Here is a 10,712-nt window from a genome sequence, read left to right as displayed (position 1 = left end):
CATAAGCCATAACAAAACAGTGTCCGCTTCGCAGATTTCGTGCGAAATAAGAAATAAACAGAAAAATTAGAGAAAAAAAGAGTGGAAATAGCAACTCTAAACGTAACAGAACAGTTGAAATAATAACCATTCGGTTTTACTACTTGGGGTGCTTTGCTATTTGCAACAACTTCAACTTTTCAAATGTGCAACGGCACTGTTTAGCGGAAACATCGAAAACATCTCGCGTCAACGAGCGGCGCCATGACGGACGCTGGCACAGTGGGCAAGGTGTATGCAAAAGGGGACATATTTTTTGAAGACATTATTTCCAGAAAGCGTTTTGCTTTGCTTGAACTGTGCGAACGATCGCGTTGACTAGACGAAAAGTTGGTTTTAGAGAGTAATGTTCGACACTAACATCTCCATTCTCGAAATCCTTGGGACAAATCCAGGCTGAATATTCCAATTCATGACCACCTTTGTTTGCCCATAGTGCACTCTTTGTTTCGTCGGTAACGGAAGAAATTGTAACGCCTGTAACGTGAGTTTTTGACAGCCGGCTGACAGTTTCGCATAATGTTGATAACAAAAGGCTTCGATTTCTCGTTCTCGTTTCTCGTACTGCTGTTTCAACTAACTTTGTTAAGCTATGCCAAAGAAAACTAGGTAAGCATTTCTTCTGTCTGCTGGTTTGGTTCATTTTTCGTGAAGCATGTGATCGGCGCTCGTGTGTAAAGATTCTGAGTTTTACAAAGTTGCCCAAAGCTTGGTGCTCTGCTGTGATTAAAGTACTTGAAGAAAATGAAGAGAACCGTTGGCGCATATTTTTCCCTCCTAAATCTGACGGACTGAGTGCGGTTTAAATAGGGGAAAACGGAAACCGAAAATAACTTTGTGATTGGAATTGAAATAGGGACAAAGTGTGTTGATCCTCGCGTTTGACATGTTGACATGACACATCGTAACGACACATCGTTACGTCTGGACCGAGATTTCAAACTTCGTACCGTTTGAGTTGAACACCTACCAGTTTGGGAATAAATTTTCCACATTTTCTCATATTTCGCAACTGAAATTTTGTTTCGCTTCCGCAACAGAATGCCACCCGTCGCAAACGGTACCGGCAAACGAAGAAGCAGAAGAAGTCTCGTGATGAGGAGGAGGCGAGCCCTTCCAGGCGGGCAGCCGAATCAGGGCCGACCTGATTGCAGATCGTGAGCAGTTCGTCAGGGCTACGGAAGAGCAGCGCGAAACGGTGCTATACATCGTGCACGAAATGACGCAAATCTGCCAACGATGGCCGGAAATTCTGCAGCAGATCCTCTGGGCACATTGGGCCCATTTTTCCCGGGCATGAAAACCTCTTCCAAAATTTCGTCCACACATACTCAGAAAGGGTAGGGTTTGCTCCCTGTAGCATTCATCTCCTGCTCGGAACCGCTTTGCCGTGCCGATTGCCATCCGTCGCGGGGGTACTGTGAGGCCCCCGGAGAGTGCCGTTGCCACTTTGGATGGGCCGGTCCGGCGTGCCGAGATTGCCAGGTGCTTCCGGGATGTCAACACGGAACATGCTCCAAACCCCTCGAGTGCAAATTTCACCTGTGGCTTGTTATTTGTAGGGCCGCAAAGAGAGTACTTTCTTTGGGGAACAACGAATCGATCGCCTTTTGGATAGAACGATTCAATTAACCGGATTACGTTGAGTCACGTGTAAGGCCAGCTGACGACTGACCAGATTTAAATATTAACGTTTCATTTGCAAAACCTACGCAGCAATTACGCGGCAAACAAACGCGCCGGGCTGGAAATGATGAAATTTTCCCAGCAGATTTGACGTCACAATGACCCGACAGTGATCTTAATGCCATTCACGATGATCCAGCACAAAACGCGATAGTTGAAAGCCAGAGCAACACGGTGCTTCCCCCTTTTGTTCGAGTGTTTTGTACACTAGATTGTCCCAATGTTTATGCACCAGTCCGTTCCACAATCACTTTTGGCGCAACCCGGCCCCGAACCAGTAATCAGTAATTCCAATCTGTAGCAAAGCTGATAAAGCTAATCCAAGACATTAAGACGACTTTTGGTGCCACTTTTGGGCCACGCCGCGGTCTTATCGAACACTTATCTGCTTCAAAAGCCACGCGATTGCGAGAGGCAATGAAAAACGAGACGCAGTCCATTCGATCGGTCCGTTACGTCAGCCGCATTTTGCTTTGCATCTTTCCGAAACAGGTTTTGGTGGCCCACGAAAAAAGACAAAACCATCGAACAAGTCCCCACCCCGAATTGCGGCCCCAAAAATGAAGAAAGCGTAAAATTTATTGTAAGAGAAGCGTGTTCGGAGGCTTGTTTGTAGTGCTGCGTCGTTGAGCAAAATTTGAAGGTCCCTCGAAGAATTAATCACAATCCATTTCACGTGGACCGTTGTGAAGCTGCAACAATACGTCTTGGGAAGCGTTCCCCGCGCCACGTACGATCCAGCCTCATCATCATCATCGTCAGCACCCTTTCAGCGGCGAGCATCTTGGCTTGGCTAATGACTTTAACCTTCACGCCCGTGTACTCGAAGCTCGTTCGGGGCAGCGGCCCATCTTCTGCGCATTTCGTGCGGGTTGCGGCGTACAAGAAGAAGTTCGTTTGGATGTGTTGTTTTTTTTTTTGTAGCACGCTGACGATCGTTCGCAGAAGATCGCTCTTTGGTCAACGCAATTTTTCATTTACCTTTCGAACAATCGATGAACAAAAACGTTTGGCAAGATGCAACTTTTGGCGCTGTTTTCGTCATTAGAATGGCCCAATGGCTGATCTTTGGCCTCTGCCGAACCAAACCGAGAATCTCACCTTTCTCGTTCTTCTGCTTGATCGTGGGCGAGGGTTCGTTGCTCGTGGCTTCGCTTAAGTCGCCAGCCCCCGAAGCCGTCCCCGCGGTATCCAAAATCAAATTTCGGCCCACCACGCACATACACAAGCACTGGTCAAAATCGCCTGCAGGTGTGCGTGTCTGTCGGGGGATCGCAAGGTGCGCGACGCCGAACCAAGTTGCCCGCGGCCGTGTCGCGATCACAAGACGATCGATCTTCGACGGCAGCGGACGCACACTTCGCGGTGATTTTGGGTTTCCTCTACTGCTGCCTCTGGTGTCGTGCGTGACTTCCTTTCGCGCCGGTTTAGTGATTTGAGGTCTGCGGCGCGAGTTTTCGAAAACCCAAAACGGGGCGGGAATCTCGGTCAACGGGCCCTAACGGGAGAGTATGTGAACCGGGCGGCCAGCTTTCGAGGTGTGCCTCTTTAGGGTCGGAACATCAGGGTAGGAAGTGACCGCAATTCGGCGTGCCAAGCGCTCTCTCTCTCTCCCTTGTTTGTAGACACACAGTGAAACAGTGCGTGGAGCGGTCCCGGGCCAGTGAACAGGAGAACGAAGTGAAGTGAAACTAAAAGTGCACAGTAAGGGCCGAAAGCGGACGACAAAATGGGTCTACTGCTTGCCATCGGCATTCCGGTGGCCCTGCTGCTGGCCATCTTCTACTTCATGAAATCGTCGAAGGAGATGCCCAAGAACTGGCCGCAGATGGTGTGCGAGATACGGATGCAAATCTGCGGCTTCCAGGCGCTGCTGGATGACTTCATTATGCGGCCACGGAATAAAGTCGGTAAGTCGGTACGCAATAGAACAGCATTTCACAACCGTTTCTCGATCTTTCCACGCAACGATCGGTGGCGCAACGTAACGCTGGCTGCTCGCTTGGTAATGCCTGAAGATGGAAGAGATCGCGCCGAGATCATTACAATGATCGGCAGGAAAGGCGGCTGCCGCTCTAATGGTGGGCACTCTTGAGGAGCCACTTTTTTGTGTGGCCAATCGTCGAGCAGCGGGTTTCATTGCCAACGTGGCGGCACCTGACTTACCAATTACGATGGGCCACGGTCAGGAGCGTGGCCTTCAATTACGTGGCGCATTGGTTTGCGATCTGCGATCGTCGTGGTGCATTTCGGATAAGTTCCCATAAGTTCCAAATAAGTTTTCCAGACCCATTATGGCCGTCGTGCGGGGCACGCCAAACAGACCGTAACTGAACGGCAATATCAATTAGAGACTTATTAGAGCACTGGGGCCGTATTGTAGTGCCATTCGGTTGACAGTTATTACTCACATTAGCCGGTATTGTTGAGGCACTGTGCGTGCAATGCCAATAGTAATAAGTAATTACCGGCTTCGCATCCGTTGTCATCGTACCGAGGGCAGGCCGAGTTGTTGGGCCGGTCGACCGAGACGATATGCTCGTTACACACGCCCAGATAGACGGCAAGAGCGTATCATTCCGCCTGCTGGCCACTTATCGCTACCGTGAGACTCTTCCCCGAGCACCCGAGGTGTTAATAGCTTTTTAATTAGAACCTTCCCATAGAACGGGGTGGGGCTTACGATGATTCGCTTGTAACAACGCTCTAAGCGATGTTTGTAGAGCATCAAATATCCAAAGCCCACTCGCTTCGGGAATGAATTTTTCAATCTGCTCCCCGTAAGAATAGGTTCATAAATGCATAAAATGCAGGCAGATGTGGGCCAGCCATCCGGCCAGCGGCCACAACCAATCAATAGTTCGATTTGCATCTTCCCTGTGGAGTGTGCTGGTCAGCGCTCTCCGGTGGGACGGAGGATCCCGCCTAATCTCTTGTGATGCAATCGCAGTCCGCATCCGCAATCAGCACCGACATCAACCCTTCCGAGGTCCGGCACAGGCCCCTCCGGCACATTCGGCAGATTGTTCGACGGACACATATTGCACGCGTGTTTGCATTCGAGGCGTAATCAGCAAACACAGGCCCGCCGCCCTGTGAGAGATGACGTAAAAGATGGCCGGCGAACGGCAGAATGGCGCACACGCCGTTGAACGATGTTTGCCGGGGGCTGAGAGTAGGGCCCCCTTGCCGTATTGTGACCCTTCGGAGCGCCATTAAACCGCTTTCCGTTTGCAGTGGGTCAATAAAGTTGAGCGACCCACAGAGAGAGGGAGAGGCGAGAGAGGGAGAGGAGAGGTGCTAATGCATTTTGTGGTCTTCCGTGTTGATTGAATAATATTCTTGATTTCCGTACCTTATCTGTTGGCCGTGTGCGGCGCGAACGTTCTTGGGAGATCACGAATGTAACGCTACAAATCGCAACGAATGGCGGGAATTATGCTCCGGTCCGGTTACGGTACGGCTCGAGCGCAGGATCTCTGATGCCCCTCCCCCCCAGGGATGGGGGTCGATATCGATGATGTGGCAGATTCCAGTTTCAAGTGAATCCGTACCCGCAGGGCTCATTATTGGGATGTCTGGCTGGCGATCAACGAAAATAATGCCCCATCCGGCTACGATTCGGTTCCGGGACGGCGAAAGGACACGGCGGGAGACGCGCTCACAACCGGCATCCGGCAACAAACAGCAAACCGGGCACTCGGGAATGGGGAAATGCGCTCCGTTCGCGCTCGGTGGACAGACGGATGGACGTCGTTGAATTATGAGCATCAGCCAGCCGGCCATCCAGCCAGCCAGTGCCGGGCTGCTGGATGCGTGATTTATTATTTCTCCCCTTTGGTCCGGGCCGGTGAACGGGCGGGCGGACACGCGGACGGACAGCTTTGCTAAATTGAGTTGGCAAATGAGGTTAAGTCCATCGGACGGGATGTGATTTCGTGAGTCCGGGGCGCACGCGGATTTGGGCAGCCAATTGGGTGGAAAAACGTCAGCACACATTCACGCTCGACTCACCTCGACACAAACACGAGCACGGCGAAGCAGAACCCCGGATTGGCGTGGAAGGATTCGTTTCGGTTCCCTTCCTGGGTTGGAATTCCCGAGGGAATAAAAATTGAAGAGGAGATTCGAGTTTTCACTATCCCCGTTAGAGAAGGATATGCTTCGGTGGGGTTCGCCCATTTTCATCGTCTAACACGGATAACCTGAAATAGTTTCGGAAATAGGATAAGGGCACTTATTACTCACCTTCAAGGTTGCGAAGTTTAGTTCGGACTAACGAATTTCGGCAACGTCTACTACGATCGCAATCGCATCAGCTCGAATCGGAAAGAGCCCTTCAAGGTCTGCTTTGCACACGTCATTCGCTTACGTCATACACCCGAGCCCGGGAGCCCAGGCTCAAGAGCATTACAAATTCACCCGTTCGTGGTCCCCGCTTTGAGAGGGACCAGGGACTCCGCAGAAAACAAAACGGCCGATAATTGCTTTCATCAATGTTGCAAGTTCTCGAGACCGGCCGGCCGGCCACCGAAATTGTATCTTTCCGTATAAAATATATGATTCCCGGGCGGAATTAAACACAAAGCGTACCGTTGGCCAAACGTTGGCGGCCCACAAGCCCACAACAATCAATGATCGCTTTTCCGGGAAAAGATGAGCCCCCGGACCCCCGAAGCCCGCCGGGCCGGGCCGAGATTGCCGAGCCCACTCTGAGCCGCCGGCGTCGTGTGAAACATGAATCCCGGTGATTAAACAATCATTTCGAACGCCGACGAATTTCCGACGCCGTGACACGACGGCCGACGCGGCGCTCTGGGCGGCCGCTTAAACAATCACTGTTTCCGTGCCCTGCCGTGCCGTGCCGTGCCGTGGCTCGTGTGTGCTGCCGCTGCCGGTTAAATGCAGAATTAATTGCGCAATTTTCTCCGCGTGGTTCGTTATACTTTTATTATGCTCCTGATTCGTGGCCACTTTTTTCGTTGGGCCACTCGGTTGTGTCACTTCTTTCCGGGGTCCGCTTTCCGACCGGAATTGATCTGCCATTATTTTTTTTCGGCTCTGGCGCGGTGGGACAGCAAGGACCCCGACGCTTCATTAAGGGCACACCGAGGGCATGTGAATGAGCCAATTCCCTTCGTGACCCCGTGGCCACAAATGAATGCAAACATTTTCCGACAAAAACCCCAGAAAGGGAAAGAGGATGTGAGGCTCCTCCGGGGACTCCCCGCCGGGCACCACAATCCGTGTTTGGCTTTCGGTTGTGGCAAACCTCGGTTTGGGATTGGAAATTATAACTCCAACGCTGCGGGGCCAGAAAGCTAAGCGGTATGCACTTTAAAATCGGTTCGATCCCCGGATCCAGGAGCCGAACCCGGCTCCTGCTGAGCTTTGCACTTTGCTCCACGCAAACATCCTCTCGCCGGGCCCCGAGGCTTATCTTTATCCGGCGCAAATCCGGAAATTGCATTCCATGATGCACTTGGGGCATGCTGCAATCTGCGGGACGCGCCTGTGTCTGGTCATTACTTTTCATTCTCCAGCCCGAGCTTTGGCCCGGTAGCAGCACCACCGGCCACTGGCCACGAACCAATCGAACTCACGTAACGCGCTACATTATAAACAGTAATTAAGTAAAAAATAATCCCATTTTCTCGACGCTCCCACTCGATTATTGTTGTTGTGCCCAACAAACAGGCCTCTCGTCGGTCGGTGGCAATTCGAGAGCTCGCCAGGGATTTGTGGTCACCGTTTTATAACCTGCGGCATAATAAACCGACGCGGTGCGTACAACCCGCCAACCCACCCCGGAGGTCATTCGCGGTGGCCACCACCTTATTGATATGCAACGCTTTAGTGGTGAAAAGTTTGCGAAAAAGCGCAGCGAAAAAATGGCGACCCCAGGCAGGTGTTTCAATCGGAACTCATTTTCATCGACTCCGGGCTCACGTGACGAAATTGACACTATCGGCGTCGCGGCTTTGAAGGCACACACGCGGCACTCAGCGCGGCGCAAAAAAAGGCGGCGAAGGAATTAAGGATTTTTCGCCAATTTTCCATCCGTCTATGCGGTGGTCCGTTTTTTACAATCAAATCCCGTAAGCTTTTTTTTCCCTCTCTCTGCGTGTGTCTCTCACGACGCTCGGTCGCCCGCCCGTGTGGCTACCGAAATTTATTTCCAATGCCATTATCAGTCCCTGGCGCTTTCCATCACTTCCGGAAGCAACCGGAAAAAACCCCGGTGTACGACCCAGAAGTAAAGGGGGGACCGAACGAATTTTAAATTTTAAAATATTGAGCTCTCGGTGAGCCGCGGACGTTCGCCACGAACCTGCGCGGTTCAATTATTTTGTTCAATTTCATGTTTTAAAAGACATGTGGTGCCGGGGTTTGCTCCGTGCCCGTTCGTCCGCCTGGCTGACGCTTATCAATTCCCGGGGACCCTCGTCGTCATCGTCGTCGTCGGAGTGACGGTAGAAAAGCCACGCAGCAAAATCCATTCCATTTTTCGAGAGCTACCGGTTATTTGGATTCAATTACCCGGCAGCCGAGCGCGTCGGGCCCGGGCCGGGAGCATCTGGCGGTGCTTTGCGGTTATGTTATTAGCGACAGCGCTATTTTTAATCAGCAGCAACAGCTGATGAGTTTGATGTGCCCGCCCGCAAGAATGCGCTCCATATTGTGGCTCCGGATCGCAATTGCGATATTGGTCGAAGTCGAAGCATGGTGTGAAAATTAATCTTCTTGGTCCGTGTCTCTCGGTCCGGTTTCCAGAGCTCTACAAACAACCGGGCAAGATCGCCCTCATCACCGGTGGCAACCGTGGCATCGGGCTGCGCATCGTGAAGAAGCTGGTCGAGTGCGAAATCGAAGTCATACTCGGTACGTATACGCGCCTGGGACCCGCGACGCCATTATCCGGCTCATTATCTCTTCCCGCTCCCGCTGTAGGAGTCCGCAATCCAATCGATTCCCGGAAGGCGGTCGAAAAGTATCTGGAGCACGCCAAGATACCGCTGGCCGGCTGCAAACTACACTACGAGCAACTGGACATCGGCAGCATGAAGTCGGTGCGCGAGTTTGCAGCCAAAATTTCGTCCAAGTTTAACAAAATCCATCTCCTCATCAACAATGGTAAGTGTTTACGGGCGCGATGGCGCTCCCGTGCTCCGAAGTAATCGATTCCGACCGCTACCTTCTAGCCGGCGTGATGAGCGTGCCGTTCAAGCTGACAAACGACGGGTTCGAGTCGCACATGGCCATCAACTACTACGGACACTTCCTGCTGACGCATCTGCTGCTGCCGCAGCTGAAGGCAGCCGGAACGACCACCAGCAAGGCACGCGTCGTCAACGTTTCGTCCTGCGTGCACAAAATCGGCGAGATAGACTATCAGGACATCAACAAGGTGTAAGTTTGGCGAAGGACGCCCGGACCACAATCCAACGGCCCGCACCACAAATATTTACCCACTGTTCTCGTGCTGTTCCTTTTTCGCTGGTTCCTGGCCTCGGCAGCAAAAACTACTATCCGGCCGACGCGTACAACCAGAGCAAACTGGCGCAGGTCCTGTTCGCCAAGCACCTGAACCTGGTGTTCGAGGAGGAAGGCCTGCCGGTGCTGGCCAACTCGCTGCACCCGGGCGTCGTCAACACGGATCTGTTCGAGCACTCGAGCACCAACTACATCCCGTGGATCCGCGCGCTCCTCTTCAAGAGCCCGGAGGAAGGCTCGCGCACCGTTGTTTACGCGGCCATCGCGCCCGCCATGGAGGCCCGCGGTGGAGCCTACGTGAGCAACTGTCGCGAGGCCGGCAGCCACCGTCACTGGAAAAACTCGGTCCAGTGCGAAAAGCTGTTCTCCGTCACCTGTGATAAGCTCGGCATTACCGATTTCTTCCACAAGTCGCCCTAACCGGTGGCGCCGAAGTGACTCACAGCGGGTCGGTGGCAATGGTTTACACGTACACTTTTTTTTGTTGTTAATTTTCACCCGTTTCGTCCGTTTCCGCTGCGGAAAATAAAGAAGAAAAATGAATGGCTTGATGTAAGATTACTAACCTGAAAAATATTATCGAACCTACGAAATCCTAATCCGTATCGCGGGAACAAACCCCCTGGCCCGAGTGAATCGGTGGCGACAATCTTTGTAAACCGATTTTGGCACCACTTGTAACATCGGCGCCATCACACACCATTAATAGTTACGTTTATTATCCAGAATTATCATCGTTTGCCGGGTATATCCCGCACGGCCGTATCGGCTCGCGATCGCTTACGGTTTGGCATTACGGTCACGGTACCAAGTGTGAGTGAGTTTTGTATATTTACAACCATCCGGCCATCCGGGATCAGCATAGTAAGCAGCATAGCAAGGTTGAACCGCGAACCGGGCGCGACTATCCAATAGCTTATCATATTTACAAGAAAACGGATAGGAAATGGATTCTTTCGAGAGAGAGAGAGGGATTTTCAACATTAGCGAGCGGGGAGCAAACAAATAACCAAAGCCAAAGGAATCCGTGTACCGGGGCGATCCCCGGAGAGCCTCGTTTTGAACAACGTTTGCTAGTTGGTAGTGTCACTTTTTTTTTCCTAATCCCTCCCCTTAGATTACTTATCGATTGCTACCTATATTTGCATTTACCGGCTGGACAGATGAATTTATGTTTGGCCCATCATTTCGCCGGCTTCCTTTCGACCATCTTGCGAAATGTCTGAAAAACTATTTCGCTTTTTCTCTAGTTCCTCCTGGCGAATGTTTGTATAGTCTGCAGCATTCGGCCCACATCGCCATCGACCCTGTTGGGATCCCTACGGGGGAACCGTTGCTCTTCAGCATTCCTTACGTATTTCCTCTCATCTCCTGCGTGTTTGCTTTAATTTTACTTGTTTTGCTTCAAAACTGCGTCATCGCAAGCGGCGAGTTGGACGATTGAATTCCGTAACTTTTTAAGGTGTATGCAGAGCTTCTTCTTTTTTTTCCGG

At 51.7% G+C, this 10,712-nt stretch overlaps 1 protein-coding gene across 3 annotated transcripts; it reads left to right on the top strand.

The window, feature by feature from the left end:
- Nucleotides 1–566: 566 nt before the first annotated feature.
- Nucleotides 567–9,696, top strand: LOC131216237 (dehydrogenase/reductase SDR family member on chromosome X). Of its 3 annotated transcripts, none has more exons than XM_058210674.1 (6): nucleotides 567–648; nucleotides 3,324–3,635; nucleotides 8,500–8,607; nucleotides 8,677–8,859; nucleotides 8,928–9,135; nucleotides 9,243–9,696. In XM_058210674.1, exons 2-6 carry the CDS (start codon nucleotides 3,455–3,457, stop codon nucleotides 9,637–9,639), a joined length of 1,077 nt encoding a protein of 358 aa, XP_058066657.1. In that variant the 5' UTR covers nucleotides 567–648; nucleotides 3,324–3,454; the 3' UTR covers nucleotides 9,640–9,696. The 3 variants fall into 3 exon arrangements, with proteins under 3 accessions (XP_058066657.1, XP_058066659.1, XP_058066658.1); XM_058210676.1 differs by lacking the exon at nucleotides 567–648 and adding an exon at nucleotides 1,314–1,379 and having other exon boundaries at nucleotides 3,351–3,635; XM_058210675.1 differs by lacking the exon at nucleotides 567–648 and adding an exon at nucleotides 3,141–3,234 and having other exon boundaries at nucleotides 3,351–3,635.
- Nucleotides 9,697–10,712: the final 1,016 nt, after the last annotated feature.

The sequence above is a fragment of the Anopheles bellator genome, chromosome 1 (assembly GCF_943735745.2).
Source record: "Anopheles bellator chromosome 1, idAnoBellAS_SP24_06.2, whole genome shotgun sequence".
Lineage (NCBI taxonomy): Eukaryota > Metazoa > Arthropoda > Insecta > Diptera > Culicidae > Anopheles > Anopheles bellator.
This window is presented reverse-complemented; position numbering and strand designations above follow the sequence as displayed.